Source organism: Carlito syrichta, unplaced genomic scaffold (assembly GCF_000164805.1).
Source record: "Carlito syrichta isolate Samal-C Ts95f unplaced genomic scaffold, Tarsius_syrichta-2.0.1 Scaffold315958, whole genome shotgun sequence".
Taxonomy (NCBI): domain Eukaryota; kingdom Metazoa; phylum Chordata; class Mammalia; order Primates; family Tarsiidae; genus Carlito; species Carlito syrichta.
Genome location: NW_007260054.1, coordinates 285,167 through 307,903, shown reverse-complemented (window position 1 = coordinate 307,903; position 22,737 = coordinate 285,167). Strand labels below are relative to the sequence as shown.

General features: G+C 40.6%; 1 protein-coding gene across 1 annotated transcript; it reads left to right on the top strand.

Annotated features, from left to right (window-relative positions):
- Positions 1-12,199: 12,199 nt before the first annotated feature.
- LOC103276196 (ATP synthase subunit O, mitochondrial-like) lies at positions 12,200-12,823 on the top strand. The gene has a single exon (XM_008073601.1). It carries the CDS (start codon positions 12,200-12,202, stop codon positions 12,821-12,823), a length of 624 nt encoding a protein of 207 aa, XP_008071792.1.
- The last annotated feature ends 9,914 nt before the right edge of the window (positions 12,824-22,737 follow it).

The following is a 22,737-nucleotide window of genomic DNA, read 5'->3' as shown; positions in this document are numbered from 1 at the left end:
ACAATACATATAAGTGGTTTTAGCCATTAGGTTTGTTCTGCAAGAATAAATAACTAGAACATGAGCTTCCTGCTTCACAGGCTGTTTTCTGCCATAAGAAGAATGGTTATGGGAACAACATATATTAAGTGTGGAGAAGGAAACAGGTCAGAAAAGAATAAGCACTGTCCTCAAATATTTGAAACACTGGCACGTGGGAGAGAAAACAAACAACTTTATTCTCCAAAGGACAGATCGAGGACCAAGACCAGATGTTAACAGTGAAGTAGGCAACATCAGGTTTCTAGAAAGAAAAATGCCCCAGTGTAGTACAAAAGTGGAAATAGCATCTTCACGAAATGAGGAACAACTTTCTCTGGACATTTTCAAGTGGTACATGAAATGCACAGTCAGGCTGGGTATTAAAAATGAGCTTGTGTCAGAGTTGCTAGCAGCTATTTAAAAAAAAAAAAAAAAAGTCTGTGATAGACTAGATGCTATGATTAGATTGCTGGGATCCTACCATGTGCTTAAAATAGGTGGTCCTACCTACTATGTGTTTAAGAGAAGTGACAATTAACTTATACACAATTAATATCTGTTGAACCAAAAGTTGCTGATCTATTCTCAATTTCTGTTGAGAGAAAATACTGACTCAACAGGCAATCAAATTCATGGATTTAGGGCCAGGTGCAGTGGCTCATGTCTGTAATCTGTACTTTGGGAGGCCATGGTGGAAGGGTTGCTTGAGCCCAGGAGTTCGAGACCAGCCTGGGAAACATAGTGAGAGCTCATCTCTACAAAAAAAATCAGACAATTAGCTGGATGTGGTGGCATGCACCTATAGTCTTAACTACTCAGGAGACTGAGGCAGGAGGATCACTTGAGTCCAGGAGTTTGTGGTGAGCCATGAATGTGCCATTGCACTCCAGTCTGGGCAACAGAATGAAACTCCAACTCAAAAAAACACAAAAACATGAACTTGTCTCTAACACTCTACTTAATAATATGCTTAAAGACATGTTTCTTAGGAATTGTGCATGTATTAAGATGTTCATGGAAAATATTCATGGAAGTTGACTACACACATACTATTGGGAACCTCTTCCAAAATTTAAACAAATAATTTTGTGAAAGAACTTTAAGACTGGGAGAAGAACAGGTAAATGTTTGAGGTGATGGATATTCCAATAACCCTGATTTGATCATTAAACATTGTATACAGCTATCAAAATATCACATGTAGCCCAAAAATATGTACCACTATTATACAGAAAATAAAAATTGTTTAAGATTCAATTACAGCCGGGCTCGGTGGCTCAGCCTGTAATCCCGTGCCTTTGGGAGGCTGAAGTGAGTGGATTGCCTGAGCCCGCGGGTCCGAGACCCGCCTGGGCAGCGAGACCTCATCTCTACAATAAATCAAAAAATCAGCCGGTCATGGTAGCGTGTGCCTGTAGTTCCGACTACTTGGAAGGTTGAGGCGGAAGGATCACCGGAGCCCAGCAGGTCGAGGCTGCAGTGGCCGGGAGCGGACACTGCACTCCAGTCTGGGCGACAGAGTGAGACTCCAACTCAAAAAAAAAAAAAAAAGATTCAATTACATTTATTCAATCTGGGAAAAAAAAAAAAGACTGAGAGAAGTAACCATTCACTACCACCCCTGCCACCTACTTCTTCATATTTGAAAACTCACTAGAGTCCAGAAACTGTGCTCGTTGTTTCACAATAGTCTCTCATTTATGCCACATAAAACTCTTATCACATAAGGTATTATCCCTATTTCACAGCTGAAGAAACTGAGGCACATAGAGGTTAAGTAACTTGCCTGAAGACACAACCAATAAATCTTAGACTCTCACCCAGCTGGCCTGCTGCCTAGGTAGATTGAAGAATCCATCTTACTGAAAGCAGATGCTTTTACTGAGAATTTCCTGGGAAGATCTGTTCCTTTGTTTCCAGAAATGTGTGTATTTGATTTTCAGATGGATTATGAACTTGTGGTGTTAGGAAAAGCAGAAAGAACAATAGATTGAGAATGACGTATCTCTCTCCTTAGGTAGAGGTGGCACTTTGTTTGGGGGAGACAGGGTCTCAGGTAGAGCTTAAGAAAAAAATGCCAACAACCCTTCCCAGTCTTGTCCCAAAAATTATAGATTATTTCACAAAGCAGAAAAATACCATACAGCATTGTGCCACCTCAGTGAAAACTAGAAAATAAATTGTATTGACTCAAGGAGAACAAAATATGATAAAGTTAATCATTATTTTTCTCCATTGAAAACAACAACATGGGTACCGGATCTCAAACTAGGCAAAGCGGGGACGAAATGGAGGCCCAAACTTTACCTGTACGATGAACACTTGTATATCTAATCCAGAATTGTACCCCACATCTTTAAATTTTTTTTTTTCTTTGAGTTGGAGTCTCACTCTGTCGCCCAGACTAGAATGCAGTGGCCGCTCCCGGCCACCGCAGCCTTGACCTACTGGGCTCCGGCGGTCCTTCCGCCTCAGCCTTCCAAGTAGCCGGAATTACAAGCATGCGCTACCATGCCCGGCTGATTTTTTGATTTATTGTAGAGATGAGGTCTCGCTGCCCAGGTGGGTCTCAAACCCGTGGGCTCAGGCAATCCACTCACCTCAGCCTAAAATTTTTTTAAAAATTTTTAAAAGAAAAGAAACAGCAACAACAGAAAAACTTTAAAAAGAATTTTCCCTAGAAATCAGATAAACAAAACATTATTGTTACATTCAAGAGTCAATTTACCAAATAAGGCAGCCTCTACATATCTATTCAGAAAGAAGTGAAAGTTTATTCAACTTGGGCTTATCATCAAAATGCTGATATCAGCCTGCATGGTGGTTTATGCCTCTAATCTCAGCACTTTGGGAGGCAGAGGCAGGAGGATCACCTGAGCCCAAAAGATCAAGGCTGCAGTGAGCCATGAATCGTGTCGCTGCAGTATAGTCTGGGCAATAGAGTGAGACCCTGACATTTAAAAAAAGTATATATACTGATATTTAAAATATTGACAAAGCAATCAACTGGAACACCTGACATATATATTTAAAATTCATCTCTGAATCTTGAGCGGTGCATACAGATTTGTTCAGAGGTGTTTTTCTGCAGGGGTTTAGACAAAATGGCCCTTCAAAGTGGTTTGGTGTCCTTCAAGTACATGGCTGTGCTTATACCCAATCCCAGATCAGACAAACTTCACTAACCACAGAAGTTGGGACAAAAGCCAGATGCATCCCACACATCCCTGTGGTCCTCCTGCCTTCTGGCAAACTTCAGGGCCAGATTGGAAATCTGTGCCCAGTTTGGAGGCCAAGTTTGGTGTGATCCGGGGATGATTTATATGACTTTGGGTAGAGTCCACATGATCTGTGCTACTTTGGCCAAGTTTAACTTTGGAGTTTCTGACTCATTTGAAGTAAAATGTATCAGGTGGGGACAGATGGGCTCCCCAACAGGGATCAGAGGAGTCTCCTTCAAATCTTGTGGGACCTAAAAACAACTGAATTTCTCACCTCTCTATTCAAAGTTCTAAAAATCAGGCAATACAGGTATTGTCAAGGAGAAGGAGCTGGATGTGCAAAAGCTTTCTAGGATTTGCCAAAAATAAAAATAAACTGCTTTTAATTTCTGAAAGGAGAAAGGCTGGATTGATTTTACAGGCTCTCCTCGAAACAGCAATTTACATGCTGAAACTGTAAAGCTGAGGGTAAAATATCCCTTCCTGGTGATTTGAAATCCGTTGATTAATCTCAAGTTGATGACCTTGTTCCCCTACAACAATAGAACTTTAATTCATCTCACTGCCTCTAACTAGTTTTCAACAATCATGAAACAACCAGCAAGTAGTGGCTATCCGATGGATAGAATTCCTATTAATAAATACAAATTAAATGAAGCATATCAAAAGAACCTGATCCCAATACCAAAGTAAATAAGAATTTTCTCTGCGTTTAAGAGCAAAATATGTTCTGTTTGGAAGAATCTCATATGTTCTAAAGCCGTGCTGTCCAGTTGAAATAAAATGTAAGTCACAAATGAGAGCCACATATGTAATTTTAAATTTTCAAGTGGTTACATCAAAACATAAAAACAGGTCAAATTAGTTTCTAAAATATAATTGTATTATTGAACCCAGTATATCCAAAATATTAGTTCAACCTGCAATCACTATTTAAAAAGATGAGTTTTTTTACATTTTTTTCCATGCTAAGTCTATGAAATTCTGTATTTTACATTTAGCAATTTCATTACAACATTTCATACATTTTTCACAATTCCAATGTTCAATAGACTATGTGGCTAGTGGCTACCATTATTGGACAGAGCAGCTTTTCAGTAATAGCCACATTAAATGTATTTTCATAAGCAAATATTATAGTTAATCCAGATGCAGGCTAGAAGAATATGAAGAATGGTTTTGATCTCACAGAAACAGGAATATTTGGGAAGTAGCGTGGCAACAGGCTATCAGGTCTTTGGAAAGAGCCTTTCCCAAGCTTCACCAACATGTGCCTCAATTTTCCAGTCTATAAAATGAGAATGAGTTCTAGGTATCTCCTATAACTTAGTTAACACAAGTAGAGTGCTTAAACCTGTGCCTGGACTATCACAATAATCAACAAATCTTGACAAGAAAAGTCCGATGATCAATACCTTGAAGCAAGAACTGCTTCTTATTCATCACCATAAACCCTAGCACCTACCACGATCTTAGTCCACAGAAGGTACTCAATGAACATTTTCTTTTAAGATACTAAGAGTAATAGACAGGCTGGGCAATGACGCTCACACCTGTAATTCAAGCACTCTAGGTGGTCAAGGCGAGAGGATTGTTTGAGCCCAGGAGTTTGAGACCAGCCTTAGCAATATAGTGGGACCTCGTCTCTACAAAAAAAAAAAAAAAAATTAGCCAGGCGTGGTGGCACATGCCCATAGTCCCAGCTATGTGGGTGACGGAGGTGGAAGGATTGGCTAAACCCAGGAGGTTGAGGCTGCAGTGAACTGTGATTATGCCACTGCACTCCAGCTTCTATGACAGAGTGAGACCCTGACTCAAAGAGAGAGAGATAGAGAGAGAGAGAGAGAGAGAGAGGACCTGCCCAGACTCTACTTTCAGAAATAAAAGGAATTTTACTGAGGCTGCTGGAAGTGCTGCCAGCAAACAGTCCTTAGCCATCAGCTTCCTTTGGGGATTGCCCCACAAAGAGCAATGCCTTGCTACAGCCAAGCTCCTTTTCTAAGGCGATTTGGTTAAAATACTATGATTATCAGGGGGGCACTCTGCTCCTCAGGGAAGGCAGCTCTGAAAGGCCATTCCGGCTTCAGAGCTCCACATCCTTGTGCATGTACCCTTGGGCACACACCATGGCTCTACTTCTCCCTCTGTCCCACCCTGTTTCTTTCTCCTCCCTTCCTGATCCCAACAGCACTCCCCCAAAAGCTTTCTGCCTGTGAACACACAACCCAAAGAACCCCACCTGCAATTATAAGAAACAAGAGATGTCTGCTGAAAGAAGAACTAAGACAGTGAATAAATATATTCACCAATGTCTTCCTAATAATTTCTAATAGCCAGGTCAATACAAGCAGTGCCCGTATATCACACATCATGGACTATCTTTTTGAGTCTTCCCACCAGTAGTAACATTTTTTTTTTCCCCAAGATATACAGCCAAACAGCAACAGAAAACATGCGAATGGCTGGGAGCATTGAGACTCTTTTAAACAAGCTTCTTTCTTCTTTGGGTTATCCAAGACCTATACACTACAACCAGACGCATGCCAAAGTGAGCCCAAACCACTGAGTTCTCTCGCATCTCGGACTTTCAAATTCTTAAATTTGCCCTTTACTTAAAAAAGTCAATGATTTCACCAAGAAAGTTTGATTAGTTTCTTTTACTTTCTGTAATGAAGTGCCATCCTTTTACACTTGAAAGGATCTTTGTAATAATGCAACATTGATCTTTTGAATACAGATGAGCTAACCTAGATAATAGGATTTAGAATGTAAAAGACCGGACTTGCAATGATATTTAAGGCTCCAGTGCCATCAAGAGGAATTACGGCACAAAACATCTGCTTCCTGTGACATTGTCTGATGCCACATAAATAAATGTCGGATCATGTTTCCTCCTGCACGTAGTTCTCATTTTGTTCAGCATCTTAAGAGCAGTCAATATTCTGCGTCCTCAGATGTCAATCACCCAGTGCAAAAAAAAGAGAGAGAGAGAAAGAGATTTAGCTCTGAGATCTGCCTTCTTCAGTCTGTGACTTTAAGCCTCAAGGTCTAGAACTGGGATTCAAATCTGACACCAGAAAGCAGTTCTAGTAAAACTTTAGAAGAAAATAGGAAGACATAAATTCAAACATTATTTTGTACCAGACTCTGTTAGAGTCTGGGGACACAAAAATGAATTAAACACAGTTCAAGCCCTTGAATTGAGCAGGGCAAGCAAGAGAGTGAAACTTTGGAAAATGAAGTGGATTTTCCAGGAAGTAATTCAATAAGGCATTGTTTCCCATTTCCCCATTCCTTAGGGAAAAAAAATCAACAGAGCCTACTTGGTGGTCCCATATTCCAAGAGAGGCTGAGCAAAGACTTCTTTATATGGAACTTCACATATCGGGGGTGGCTCATGTTCAGTGGCCAACGCATATAACCTGTGTGTGGAGCAACAGTAAACTTAACAAAAGAGCAAAGTAAAAAAAAAAAATCTTAAAAAATCCCAACTTAGTGACAAGCATAGAAGCCATGCTATTATTCTCTCTATTAATGGGTATGTATAAAATTATCCACAATTTAAAAAAAAATTAAGTCCAAATTGGAGTTGGGTTGCTATAACTAAGTCACATGCAACATCAAGTGTTAAGTATGCAATACAAGGTATAAAATATTTAGAGACTAGAAAGCTCAGTGTGGGTAAAATTGACCAAAGAAGCCTTTGGAACTAAGGTAATATAATAGCTGATCATTATTCTCTCTTATTTTATACCAGGTGGCATGAAAAGCTTTTGCATGATCTTTACCATTTAATCCTCATAAGGACTGTATGAAAGAGTTACTCCTGTTTATGGATGAGGAAATTGAGGTCCAAAGTTAAGTAATTTATCCAAGAGTACACAGTTTATCAGGTGGTGGGACTGTAATTTGAACACAGTTTGGCCCCAGGGCATAGACTCTTCAACAACTAAACCACCCCAAAGACTTGGCAAAGAGCTAGGATGGATCAGAAAGGCACACAGTCAAGATGAAGACAGAGATAATCAGGAAGGCCCACTGGGAAAGGCAAATTGAAAGAAAATAGGTAGTGATGTAAGCAATGTCATGAGGGAAGAGTAGCAAAAGAGTGCAGGCTAGGGGCAAGGCAGAATGCCAGATCTTGGAATGACAAATCAGGCAAAGGAATTAGGACAATGTATGTACAGGAACCCAAAGCTAGGATGCACCTACTGGAATGCCGTATAAGACAGGCCCTTGGTTACCAGACAAGATTGTAGGAGCACAGATATAGATGCAAAATATAAGTTCCCAGCAGAAAAACAGCAGATCTTATTGATGCCTTCAGTGTACCTCACCTAGGAATAGAATTAGTCTTGGAGTGTGACCTTAGGCTCATTACTTAGGAATTCAGTAATCTTAACTATCATGGTCAGAGCTCTTTCTTTCAAAACATGTGACATGCTATTCTTGCCCCATGAAATATTTAAAATGAAAAGAAAAAAAATGGGAGGGAAGGAGGAAAGAAGAAAGGGTGAGTTTTAAATTCGTAGGTTTAAATAGTTTGAGAAACGCCGCATGTAATAGCATCCGTTGAGGGATTTTTAAAGTACATTAGCATAAAACTCCATTTAAACAAGCAGTCATTTTCCAAACTTATTGAACCACTGAACCCCACAGGGCACTCTAGAAATGAATAGTTCAGAGGAATGCAGGGGCAGAGAACCACACCATCTTTTGCAGGAGAAAGAAGGGTATCACAGAAAAATGGAAACCCTGAGAAAAAGGCATAAAGAAGACTAAAGATTAACCCAAAAGTGTGGTTGAGAAGAGGTGAAGATTCTGTTTGAAATTACAAAGGAACTGAAAAGTGTGAACAGACAGAAAGAAGGTTCCCGAACTGAGGAATCACAACATAAGCAGCAACGATGGAATGCCCTACATCTCCGAGCTCAAAATCGACATCAGGATTGAATATTAGGGAGGGTGGGCTGCAGAGTGGAGGGTGGGCTGTGGTTCTTACCCAGTGGAAGTGCATGTAGTGGAAGGCACCAGGACTTTGAAAGAAGATTTATCCATCTGATGTCAGCATTGTCATTTCCCCCATATGTAACCTTGGGTAAGGTGCTTAACTTCATTTTACCCTCCTTTTTAGCAATGGAAAACTAAGTTTTAAAGACAGAATGTGACTTGGCCAACATTCCCAACTAGAACGCATCACAGCCAGGATTCAAAACCACAAATGTAGGCTAGGCACAGTGGCTCATGCCCAAAATCCCAGTATTTTGGGAAGCAGAGGCGGTAGTATTGCTTGAGCCCAGGAGTGTGTGACCAGACAGGGCAACATAGTGAGACCTCATCTCTACAAAAAAATTTTTAAAGTAGCTGGGTGTGGTGGTATGAGCTGTAGTCTCAGTTACTCCAGGGACTGAGGCAGAAGGATCATCTGAGCCCAGGTGGTATATTGAGCTGCAGCTTGCCATGATTGTGCCACAGCAATCTAGCCTGGGTGACAAAGTGAAGTCCAGGAAAAAAAAAATGCAGCTGCCCCTAGAACTGCTGGCCTTTACCACAGTATTCTACCATATCCATGATCTCTTTGCCTTCAGCCTCTCAAAGGCAAGAGAGTCAGCCACTCACACACCCAATGCTCACAGTCTCTCTCTGGTTCCGCTGGGTCTTTGTTTACCTATTAATCCACTAAAAGCATCATCCTCCCCTCACCTCCTCCATAGGAAAGATTTTATTGGAATATAGCATTACATAAGATCTATGCTATTGTTTTAAAAAATTCACCAAATTCCACCTTTAGGTAACACATTTTTTATTCCAGACACGGGCTATTATTATAGCTATTTTATTTTAAGCTAACAGATACACTCAATTCAGGTATAACATTGGACACTGTTCAGGTGACAGAGCCAGCACCACCACGTGAAGATATCTTTGGTGGCTTCTATTCTTTGAGCAGCTGGTTTAGCTCCTCTGGGCATCTAGGCAATTATACGTGACCAGCACTTGTTTATTTCCTTTTTCGAGTCATTTCAGTCTTTGCACATAATGCTCCACTCGAGGACTCGCCAGATCCAAAGGTTTTCTTTTCCCCTCATCTCCCCATTTCCCAAATTGGAATCCCAGGAGACCTGGGTGAGCAACCCGGGGGATAGATAACGTGTTCTCCTTCCCCGCCTCAGCCAACCGGTTGTCTCGTGCTTTGGCAGCTGAAGGCCCGCAGGCGCCACCTCTGGAGGTGAATGTGGGAAGAAAGCCCGACTGAGGCTTGGCTTTGACTTGTAAACAGAGGCTTTGAAAGAGCAAAGTTGTGAGTTTGTCTCCACTAAAGCAAACTTCCTCTGCTGTTTGCTTTGGGCGTTTTGCCGATGTATCTGCAGAACAGGAATGGATTTCCTGTCTGCTCGTGCAGCCTCCTCCAGCGACACACGGCTCAGCTGCCACCATGAGGCTGCAGAGCAGGCGTGCGGATGCGTCCGGGTCAGAGCCAGCATCCAAAGAGCTTCCCCTACCGCTGCCCTTCTTTAACTGTTTCTTCCCCCAGCTTAGTCTGGCGGTGTATCTGCAACTTGCCAAAGAGTGGTGGTTAAGGAGCTCCCGGGAGCACCAGCCTTTTCGAAAAGCCACTGCTCCCAAGAAGACAAGAAAAAGTCGGGGCGTGACCGACCTCTCTCTGTGTGCCCCGCTAAGCACTGTGCCCAAATAAGGCAGTGCCTACCTCGCAGGCTGTTTTGAGGTTATTTCCATTTAACCAACAGGATCAAAGATCCCCGGAGTGACAAATGTCCTTGGGTTTAACCCCAGGTCCGCCCACCTTCAACCATGGAGTTCTCCCGGGTGCTGAAATTCAAATACTGGCGAGGCAATTTCTCTAAGCACTGAAGCAGGCAAATCTACATTTAGGATCTTTTTCTTTTCTTCTCTCTCTCTCTCTTTTTCTTTTCTCTCTCTCTCTCTCTCTCTCTCTCTCTCTCTCTCTCTCTCTCTCTCTCTTTCTTTTCTCTCTCTCTCGCTCTCTTTTTCTTTTCTCTCTCTCTCTCTTTTTCTTTTCTCTCTCTCTCTCTCTCTCTCTCTCTCTCTCTCTCTCTCTCTCTCTCTCTCTCCTTGAGCTCTCACTCTCTCAACCAGGCTGGAGTGCAGTGGCATGACTATGACTCACCTCCTGGGTTCAGATGATCCTTCCACATCAGCTTCTTGAGTAGCTGGGACTACAGGCATGCACCACCACACCTGGCTAATTTTTCCCCCCTGTGTTACCTAGGCTGGTACTGAACTTTTGAATTCAAGCAATCCTCCTGCCTTGGTCTCCCAAAATGCTAGGATTGCAGGTGTGAGCCACTGTGCCTGGTCCATTTTTCTTGATATAGTGGTTCCCCTATTATATCTTTCTTTCTTTTTTGTAACTTTGGGACAGGTGTGGATATTACATTCTTATTTTCCTTTTTATTGTAACAAAACTAGATGTGATTACAAACAGCACCTCCCTTAGGATCAGGGAAACAAAAGGGGAGCTCTGTGTGTTCAGTGACTACACAGAGTCACAAAGAAGGTGGCTCTGCCTACTGTTACTAGGGGCAATGCAGGCTAGCAACCCCATGCTGTCCAATGTTTCAAGAGAAGCAAGCAACCTGGATCTTTAATGAGAACTCTTTATATTTAAGTGTTGGCAACTAATTTATGTAAAAATAAAAAATAAACTGTACAGGCCAATATAGTATGACAAACCAAATATGCCCATAGGAAAGATGCTAGAGCTGTCCATCTTTGTGCTGCAACATCTGCGCTGTTGTGCCTTTCAAAGAGTTAGCTGATTAGCTCTGATTTAAGACCTCCAGAACCCATAGAGGGACCTCAGGAACCCAGCAGGACTGTGAAAGACACACTTCAGCGTTTCTGTGATCATGGGTTATGAAAGGTCGCACAGTTCCATCCTCAGAAAAAAACTGGCTGTGTTCTTCCTACTTAATGTATGTGGAGAAACATTAAACACAAAGATTACCTGATAGGAACAACAGGATTTGAATCATATCTAAAGGGTATTAGAGAGTTTGGGGGGAAAGATGGGCTTATGTATTATCTCTGTGACATTTCCAATTAAATGCAAAATCAACAGAACATCTCTGCCAGGGTCACGGTGGTAATGAACATACACCTCAGCTTGTTAGCACACCAATCCCTCAAAACAGCAAAAAAGAGGATAAATCAACTGTCTTTGCTACCTTTATCAGCATAAACAAAGAGATAAAAATATGGTGTAAAATTTTAACTATCTTTCCCCATTCTACCTGCAAATGTGAAATTCCCCTGTGCTTCAATAAAGGAAAAATACATCCAATGAAGTCTAACAAATGTGCCATCTGTTCAGAAAACTGACGGTGGGGGACTTTTACATGTGACATCACTGCCCTCGTGTGTTCTCAAAAAATAATGCAGTTGCTTTCCCAGAGAGGCTTGAAAGACTATGACTAAAAAATACATATAGGTTTCATAAATTAAAATAATTTATAACATGAAACAATATGTGAAAAAATACCTTTATTTAAAAAACACAGAAATAACTTATAATGAAACCTCTATTCAAATCAGACCCTAGTCTCCAGGCTTCATTCCACACTGAGTTTTCTTATAGAAGGGAGAAGTCAAGAGGAAAAAACAATGTCATTAGGAAACAGCTGGATAGCAAGGAGGTGCAACTCTCAGACCTAATGATGACATTAGTCACTTGCCTGTCACAGTGTCCATACCCTGCAGAGCCCAGCCTGCATGAGGTTCAAGGGGAGACCTTTCACTTCTCACCCTCACACTTTTCGGTTTCACACCATCAGTTTGGTGTGTACCTGGCTGTACCATTCAAGTCCAAAATCATCCCAGAGGCTATTCTTGGGCAGGTATTCTCCAAGGGAGTGGCAGGAATTCAACACCTGGACAAAGTAGAAAAGAAAATTTTCTGAGCCGCCCGGGAGAAGATGGCAGGCCCAGCAATGTCTGGGCTCTTCAGTACGTCCGTGGTCAGGCTATTTGCCAAGCTTGTGAGGCCGGCTGTTCAGGTATGTGGTATTGAAGGCCACTGTACCACTGCTCTTTGTTCTGTTGCGTCGAGACAGAATAAGCTGAAGCAAGTAGAAAAGAAGTTGTCGAGAGCAGCACAACTCCTGAAGGAACCCAAGGTGACTGCTTCTATTTTGAATCCCTATGTTAAGTGTTCCATTAGAGTGAAAAGCCTAAGTGATATCACAGCAAAACAGAGGTTCTCTCCCCTCACATCCAACCTGATCAATTTGCTTGCTGAAAGTGGCTACTTAGGCAATACCCAAGGAGTCATTTCTGCTTTTCCTACCATGATGAGTGTCCGCTACGGAGAGGTGCCTTGCACAGTGATCACTGCATCTCCTTTAGAAGAAGCCACTCTCACTGAATTAAAAACAGTCCTGAAGAGCTTCATAAGTCAAGGCCAAATATTGAAATTGGAGGTTAAGACTGATCCATCAATTATGGGTGGAATGATTGTTCATCTTGGAGAGAAATATGTTGACATGTCCGCAAAAATCAAGATTCAGAAGCTGACCAGGACTATGTGGGAGATTATCTAAAAGTGTTGATTTTCTATCATCAGTGAAAATTCTTAAACTTGAAGCAACAATAAAAAGCTTCCAGAACAAGAAGAAAAAAAAACCAAACTTTCCCAATGTGGTAAACCAGACAGAATGAGGAAATTATAACCAAAACTACAAAAATCATATCTTTACTTTTTTCTTTTTTCCTGACTATAGGGTGACTCAGTCAATAAAAAAAAATTTTTTTTAATGTAATAGAGATAGGGTTTCATTATGTTGTCCAAGCTGATGTCAAACTGCTGGCCTCAAGTGATCCTCCTGCCTCAGTCTCCCAAAGTTCTGGGATTACAGGCATGGGCCACCATGCCTCACCTAAATATATATTGAAAGTCAAGTATCAGCGGGGCTCAGTGGCTCAGGCTGTAATCCCACGTTTTGGGAGGCTGAGATGAGTGGATTGCCTGAGCCCGCGGGTTCGAGACCCGCCTGGGCAACTTGGCGAGACCTCATCTCTACAATAAATCAAAAATTAGCTGGGCGCAGTAGCGCACGCCTGTAGTTCCGACTACTTGGAAGGCTGAGGCAGAAAGATCGCCGGAACCCAGCAGGTCGAGGCTGTGGTGGCCGGGAGGGGCCACTGCACTCCAGTCTGGGCCATGGAGTGAGACTCCAACTCAAAAAAAAAAGAAAGTCAAGTATCTACAGACATAAAATAAGGCACCTGGCACACTCAGTTCAGAAACCACTCTCATCCAAGTAATCTGTAATATGAGAATTATATCATCTATTTAATCTTTACCATCACATTATGGAGGGTCAAGATACAATAAGACTTTCTCTCCTTGGACATCAAAGTTTCCCCAAGACTTGGTCAAACACTGTGAGTTTTTATCATAACATTCTAGTTCAAATCTAGATGCAAGTGTTAGATTGAAATTTCATGCATGTGACTGGGCACAGTGGTTCATGCCTATAATCCCAGCACTTTGGAAGGCCAAAGAAGGAGGATTGCTTTTGCCCAGGAGTTCAAGACCAACCTGGGCAACATAGCAAGACCTCATTTCTATTAAAAAAAAATTTTAAAAATCAGTCAGGCATGGCGGTAAGTGCCTGTAGTCTCAGCTACTCGGAGGCTGAGGTGGGAGGACTGCTTGAGCCCAGGAGTTTGAGACTGAGGTGAGTCATAATTATTCTATTGCACTCCAGCCAGGATGACAGAGTGGGACCCTGACACAAAAAATAAAATAAAATAAGAAGAAATAAAGTTAATGTATGTAATTGTTTATGTGATTATCTATAAACCTAGTGAGTAACTTGAATTCATATAACCTAGCATGTGAAGGTCTCGTTGCTCCCAGTAAGGGTCAAAACCAGACCAGTTGCCACAGAAGAAAAGTTCCTCAAGCCCTTAGTCAGGGGAGGCTGACATAGCTTCCAGGTCTACTCAGCTGCAGTCAGTGTTAGGGAATGCTGTCTAACTGGCTGCTGCTAACCTGCAGACCCGGAGCACACAGGCTGCTATTACATAGCCCAGCCCCGACTCCAAGCACAGTCCCCACCCCTGTCACAAGAATGAATGGGACCTTCACTCCCTAACAAGTAGGCAGAGGACAAAGAACTAGTCTGTTGTTCTGGGCAAGTATTCACATCAGAAGTGGCTATTTGGAAAGAGGAGACAGGAGAGTGTCTGAGAAGATGGGCTTTGGCATCAGACATACCCAAGACATCCTAGCTGTGGATCTCAGCAAGTTCACCCATGACTGAGCTTAGATCCTCAGTTGTAAAATGGGGCTAACAGACCTCCCTTCTTGGGTTGGGGTGAGAATGAGCACAAGCTTAGCAGGACTTTAACACAGTTCCTAGCATGTCACACATGTTAAATTTAGAATGCTAAGCGAGCTGGCATTGTAAATAAACGAAGCCAGGTTTGAAGGCCAGGATGATTTTAGCTTGGAGTGAACAAAAGTGTCAAAGCAGAAAAGCCTTTGCATGTAATATAGACTTCTAGACTGTGAAGGATACAAACTCTATGGCAACAAGTTCAGGGCAAGACTGAGAGTTAGAGAGCCTGGCCAACATGACCTGCAACCATTTGTCGAACATTTACTTCTTCCCTTGTAACTTGTCAGGGGCCACTATTGATCATTTTTCTTTCCCTTCTGAGCCATTCCCGAGACTGGGCTGACAAAGGTGAATGGCAAAATGATGGCTTCTAACTAGAAGGTTTTTGTACCACCACATTCCTCTGGCGGCTGCTATAGCCTTTTCACACCAGGGTAACCAGCTCTGCCCTGGAGCATTTCAAATGTGGTCCCTTTCGTACTGCTGGAAAGCAACCCTGTGACCTTTGTTTCTTCACTGTCAAGAACTGGGCAGAGGGGTTAAGCTTCTGGTCCCCAGTCTTCCTTCAATTTAGTGTCCGTTCCCTACTTTATATTCCAAGCCCTTTTTAGACCAAGTCCCCACAGAAATCTCAGCCTTTGCTCCCTCACCTTTTCTGTGAGTTTCAGTCCCAAATGCTTTGTACGGATCCACTATTCCTTTCAATCACTCCACCTCCACTTTTTTTTTTTTTTTGCCAGTGAAATATAGACCCTTTGACTTGCCTTTCTGCATCACTTTCCTCAATAGAAGTTAAAATTGGTTAAGGCCTCTGTCTCAATCGGAGCTCTTCTTTAGACAGCTTCATTGTAGTACAATTTACATACCATAAAATTCATTGTTTTAAATATACAACTGAATGAATTACAATACAATTACAGAGTACAAGCATCAACAATCTAATTTTAGAATATTTCCATCAACCTAAAAAGAAATCTCATGTCAATTACAGTCACTCCAAATTCCTACCTTCAGACTTTTGATCATTTCATATAAATGAAATCATAAGCCTTGCATATTTTTGTGTCTGGTCAAGCTGAGTCCTTTTTACATTCCTAGTACTTTGAACATCACCTTGGACAGTCCAGACCATGCACCCTTCTGCTCTTGTGCCCTGGTCTGTCAGAGAAGACATCCACATTTCTTGACAACGATTTGAATACTGTCTATGTTCAGGCTGTTAAGCTCAGTCTGGGGATACAGTCACCAGCAAAACCAGACATAGTGTCTGTCCTCACAAAATTACACCGATACTTATTTCACCCAAATAAATTTAAAGTAATCAGTGTGATATGTTTTACAAAAAAAGACAAAATATTGATCTTAATCTGAACTTACTTGATGCAGTTTACAATTTATGCCTATTACCAATAGAGCTAGCATCTTGAAAAACATTGACTTTTTGGTCAAAATGGAAATAATATTTCCATTTTTCCTAAAGGTAAGACATGATATTCAATGCAGTTCTTATCAAATCTCAAATCTTAGCTATCAAATTGCAGCTTCCTTTTTTGCAGAAATTGACCAGCTGATCCTAGAATTCCTATGGAAATAAAAGCCACCTCAAATAGCCAAAACAATTTTGAAAAAGAACAAAGCTATAGAACTCACACTTCTCAATTTTATTTTATTTTCCAATTTTAAAACTTACTACAAAGCTACCATAATCTAGACTGGTGGTGCTATTATAACATAGACATATAAATCAGTGGAATAGAATTGACAGCCCAGAAATCAATTTATTTCAACAGGGTGTCAAGACAATTCAGTGAGAAAATGATACTGAGACAACTGGACAGTCACATGCAAAAATTAACTACAACTAGATCAAAGATCTAAATGTAAGACATAAAAGTATAAATACTTGGAAGAAAACAGATGTAAATCTTTGTGACCTTGGATTAGGCAATGAATACTGAGTTATGGCAACAAACACAGCAACAAAAGAAAAAAATAGAAAAATTAGACTTAATCAAAATGTAATACTTTTGTACCTCAAAGGACATTATCAAGAAAATCTATAGAACTGGAAAATATATTTGTAAATTATACATCTTACTAGGCGTGGTGGCTCATGCCTGTAATCCCAAAAATTTAGGAGGCTGAGGCAGATGGATTGCTTGAGGGTAGGAATTCAAGACCACCTTGGGCAACAAAGCAGAACCCCATCCCAAAAAAAATTTTTTTTTAAATTAGTCAGGTTTTGTGGCCATGTGCCTGAACTCCTAGCTTCTTGGGTGTCTGAGGCAGAAGGATTGCCTGAGCCCAGGAGGTTGACACTATATTGAGCAGTGATCATGCCGCTGCACTCCAGCCTCAGTGACAGAGTGATACCCTGACTCAAAAAAAAAAAATCTGGGGTGGGGAGAGGTGTGATTGGCAGTAGTGGGAATCTGCCAGGGGTGGGAGTACACCTCATCAACAAGGGTACCTGCATAATGAACATTTGTATACCTAACCCTGAATTGTACCCCACATCTTTAAAATAAAAAAATTAAAAGGGAAACAAATCATATATCTGAGAAGGATCTAGTATCCAAAATAAATAAAGAATTCTTATGACTAAACAACAAAAAGACATTTTAAAAATGAGAGAAAGACTGAAGAGATATCTCTTCAAAGAATATATACAAATGGTCAACAAACACACATGAAAAGATGCTAGGATTATTAATAATGTATAGTTTTATTTTGTAGAAAAATCACAATGAATTATCACTTCACATGCAGCAGGATGGCAATGATCACAAAGACAGACAATAACAAGTCTTGGTGAAGATAGATGCACAGAATAGAAACTACACACATTGCTGGTAGGGATGTAAAATGGTTCCGCCGCTGTGGAAAACAGCTTAGTAGATTCTCAAAATATCAAACATAGAATTACCATCTTACCCAGCAATTTCACTATTTGGTGAATAACAAACAGAACTGAAAATATATGGCCACACAAAACCATAAATGAAAAACCACACATAAATGTTCATAGCAGTATTATTCACAATAGCCAACATGTAGAAGCAACACGAGTGCCCCTCAACTGATGAACGGATAATCCAAATGCTGTATGTCCATATAATGGAACATGACTCAACTATAAAAAGGAATGAAGTACTTCATTACATGCCACAACATGAATGAAATTTAAAAACATTTTGCTGAGTAAAAGAAGACTACATATTATATGACACTATTTATATGAAATTATCAAAATAGACAAATCTACACATACAGAGTAGGTTAATGATGGCCTAGGACCAGAAGGAAAGGGGATTTGGGGGATGGAAGGTGAGAACTAAAAGGTAAGGGATTTCTCTTTGGGCTAATGAAAATATTCTGGATTTAGAGAATGTGATAACTGCACAAGCTTGTAAATATACTAAAAAACACTGAATTGTATACCTTAAAGGGGTATGTCAATCATATCTCAACAAAAAACAAGAAAGACTTGGTTACCATAGGCCCAGTTCAAACAATGCAGAAGTACATAAAAGTAAATGCCAGCATCTCCTTTTCCCTGATAAATGACAATATGAATCTCTTGTCTCAGGACCCCAAAACTATTCTTTCATATTCTGCTTTGTGAAGCTTTGACCGGGGCTTTATCTCTCACATTTCTGACTAGAAGGAGATTGGAAGGCAGGGAAAGAAAAGGAAACTTCCACCTCCGTTTTGCTTGCTGTTCCTGTCAGTATTACCCCAACAATAGTACTGGGTATTGCAGAGTGCAATTAGTTCAACTTCCAGGTCCAGGTTCTTTCAGCATCTCCAGAACCGTTCCCGTGGGTGCTCCTTTGAAAGGCACCAGCAAAAACTAGGCATTGGCCTCTGCTCAGAGGGCTGAGCCCTCCTCTGAGACTCTGATAATCTCAACTACATCCTTTGTTCCTCATTCCCAGGTGCGGTAGCTGCTTCCCACAGTTACCGTATCTGTAACACCTCAGTTTTCCCCCTCCAGTAGCAATCTAACTTTGCAGATATTTCTTCACAATAAATTCCTTTTCTTTTGTGGAAATTTTTTGTATGGTTTCTTTTTGCTTAATCATTTCCTGACTGATAAAGTCCATTATACACACACACACACACATACACACACACACACACACTCTTCTAACTTTAAAAATTTACACTGAACTTCAATCTACCATTTTTTTAATGTAATAGGATACTATGGTATGATATAACCAGTTTTATATTCAAACATCTTTATCATTGTATATCCACATCATTTTGTACACAGTTAATATAGCCTTTTCATGGTAATTGGATCCATTCCATCTTCTCACATGATGTTGTTCATTGCTCTAAATTTGTCTAAAGTATATTGATCTTTTGAGGGACTTTGCACTGAATTCAAATTAAATTTATTTATTTATTGAGCACCTACTCTGTGAAAACATTAAACTGAGTGTCTAAAGGATATAATAATAAGTTAGACACAGTCTTGTTCTAAAAGAGCTTGAATTTAGTGAGGAGAGATGAAACACAGCTATACAAGACCATACAATTGGATTTTTTGAAACATTTTCAGTTTTAAGTAATCTTTCCTTTTGCTTCAAATACACCAATTTTCATACCCACATTTTTATTTTTGAAGGTCGCAATAGTCACAAATCTCCACCTAGGTGCTACTATGTAATGCTTTATTCTGCTACTCATCCGCCCCCAAAAAGAAGGATTCTGGGCAACCCCTTTGAGTTCCCTCTCACTGTTGGAACTTTTCTGTCCTCTTAATAAACCCTGCTTTCAAAAAAAAAAGGATTCTATTCAGAGTTCATCTGAGAGCACACCTAAGTTTAATGATCTTCCAGATAAAATGGTCATAGTTCCAAGAAGACATAAGATTAATCAAACTTGAAAGCAAATATAATTATGCCCAACATTATACTAGTATTCAGAAAATTATCTGAACCAAACTCAACTTTAATCCTATTGGAACTTAGATAGACTCCTATGGGGCACCAGAGGCATTATCTTAGACCTCCTAACAAGGTCATTTTTCTTGGTATACATTTTACTCAAGGGAAAAATACCAATCCTACATTTCATTTACAACTGGGAGGAGCCCAGTGGCCCAAAATAATTTATTAATAACATTTTCTTTAAATAAGTTCTTTTCATAAGTTCATAATATACTCAAAGGAAAGAGGAGAACTAAATATACTCATTGGACTCCCTGCAGGTTGCTAGAGCACCAACTCATTACTTTGAAACTTGATAGTGAAAAGGGGAGGGAAAAGTTCAGCATATTGCATCTTTCTAGGGTAAGTAAATTTCAAGGCAATGAAAATAGCCTTTGTGAGAAAAAGAAAGTTTTTCTATCCATAGGAATTCTAGCTAATAAATAGAGAAAAAAAATGATGGAATTCAAAAATCACCATTTCTTAACCTTTAATGAAATAACCAAACCAGGCAATGGTCATTCTATTAGTTTCCTGGGACTGCCATAACAAACCACCCTAAACTGGATGACTTAGAACAGCAGAATTTTATTTTCTTGCAGTTCTGGAGGCTGAGAGTCCAAAATCAAGGTGTCAGTGGGGCTGTGTTCCTTCTGATTCTCTACATAGAATCCTTCTTTGTCTCTTTCTCACTTCTAGTGATGGCCTCATCAATTCTTGGCATTCCTTGACTTTCATCTGTGTCATTCCAAGCCCAGCCTTTGTCATCACGTGGTGTGCTCCCTGTGTGTCTCCATCTTCACATGGCATTCTCTTCTTCTACTTATAAAGATATCAGTCATGTTGGATTTAGACCCACCCTAATGATGTCATCTTAGCTTTATGATATCTGTAAATGACTCATTTCTAAATAAGATTACATACCAAGGCTTAGAATATCAACAAATATCTTGGAGGGGACACAATTCAACCCATAACAGTCATCAATACATGACAAAAAGATGAAATAAAATGTTGATGGGGCCAGGTACTGTGGTTCACACCTGTAATCCCAGTACTTTGGGAGGCCAAGACAGAAGGATTGCTTGAGTCCAGAAGTTCAGGACCAGCCTGGACAACATAGTGAGACCTCACCTCTACAAAATAAAAAATAAAAATACTAGCCAGGAGTGGTATCACACGCCTGTAGGAAACTGAGGTGGAAGGATCTCCCAAGCACAGGAAGCTGAGTGAAGTGAGCCGTAATTGTGTCGCTGTACTCCAGCCTGGATGACAGAGTAAGACTGTGACTCAAAAATAAATAAATAAATAATTTTGAAATGTTGATGGGAAACTTTACACTGAAAGAATAAGATCATCACCATGAATCCTGATTGATATCAATATCACCAATAAAACCTGGACAACCAACATCATGTATTACATGAAGGGATGAAGGATAAACTACATGACACCACTATAACATATTCTTTAAAAACAAATAAAAACGAACTGATGTGGAAATTAATGTGCTTCCAGTTCTACCTTTTCACTCATAGAATACTGGTGATAAAGGAAAAAGTCAATCTGCACCATAAGAAAGCATTGGCCACATTCAGAATGTGGAACTTTTCTATGGGACAGTTACCTTGTTTCTTCAATAAGCAAAGATATACAGGAAAAGAATTGGCTCTAAGGGGGAAAAAGAGCTAAAAGAAATATAGGCCAGGGACAGTGACCCACGCCTGTAATCCCAGCACTTTGGGAGGCCAAGGCAAGAGAATTGCCTGAACCAAGGGTTTTGAGACCAGCCTGAGCAACTTGGTGAAACTTCGTCTCCATAGCAAATCAAAATTTTAGCCAGTTGTGGTAGCATACACTTGTAGTTCCAGCTACTTGGAAGGTTGAGGTGGAAAGATCTCCTGAGCCCAACAGATCAAGGTGGTAGCACCCCTGAGAGTGCCACTGCACTCCAGCCTGAGAACCAAGTCAACAACAGCATTATTTGGGGGGGGGAAAGTGTATAATAAAGCAATTTTAACACGCACTGAGTTTTTGTTTTCTTGAGGAGTCTCCCTCTGTTACTTAGGCTAGAATGCAATGGTATAATCATAATTCACAGCAGTCTCAAATTCCTGGGATCAAGTGATCCTCCCACCTCAGCTTCCAGAGTACCTGGAACTATAAGTGTGTGCTAACACGCTCAGTTTTTTTGTTTGTTTGTTTTTACTAGTGACAAGGTCTTGCTATGTTTCCCAGGCTGGTCTCAAAATCCCGGACATAAACAATTTCTCCTGCCTTGGTTTCCCAAAGTTCTGGGATTATAGGCGTGTGCCACCACACCTGGACCCACGCATTGTGTGTTAGACAACAGGAAGGACATTTTCTTAAAATTCTATAAAGTCTTATAAAGAATGTTCCTTTTTAAAATTCTGAAATATTTAGTGATTCATTGACAGGATATAAAATATTTACTTTACAATACCCTTCACAGTGTGCACTCAGTTGAGTGAGGGAGCAAATTAATGAGTGAATGAATGCCACAGGGCTGCTCAGTCCCTTACCTGTGGATTGCATCACTCTGCCTTCAATGTCAAAAGGCCACATCCAGGTGAGACTTGAAGATTTCCTCTTACAGCATTTCAGAAACAGGCTCAATTCTTTAAAATGTCATCGCTCTTTTTACCATTTATGACCACATAAACCGGCAAGAGGGTGGACAAGAGAAGGGCACCCACTCCTGAGTACCTGTTACATGGTAGCCACCTTGATGGCACATTCACACCTGTTGTCTCAGTTAATTCTTAAAACATTCATATGAAACAAGTACCAGTTCAATCTTCATTTTACAAGTGAGGAAATTGAGGTTGGAGGATGATGTGACTTGCTCAGGACCAAAACAATAGGACTGGTTGATTATTTGAACAGAAATCTGTCTCCTTCCAGGTTTGGTGGCTCTTGCCTCTAATCGTGGCACTTTGGAAGGCCGAAGAGGGAGGATTACTTGAGCCCAGGAATTGGAGACCAGCCGAGGAAACATAGTGAGACTTTGTGTCTACAAAATATCAAAAAATTAGCCAGAAATACCAACAAAATAAGGAAAGAGGTAAGTAAGGAAGGGATGGAGGGAAGGAGGGAGAGAAGGAGGAAGGGAGGGAGGGGAAAGAGAAGAGAAGGGAAGAGAAGGAA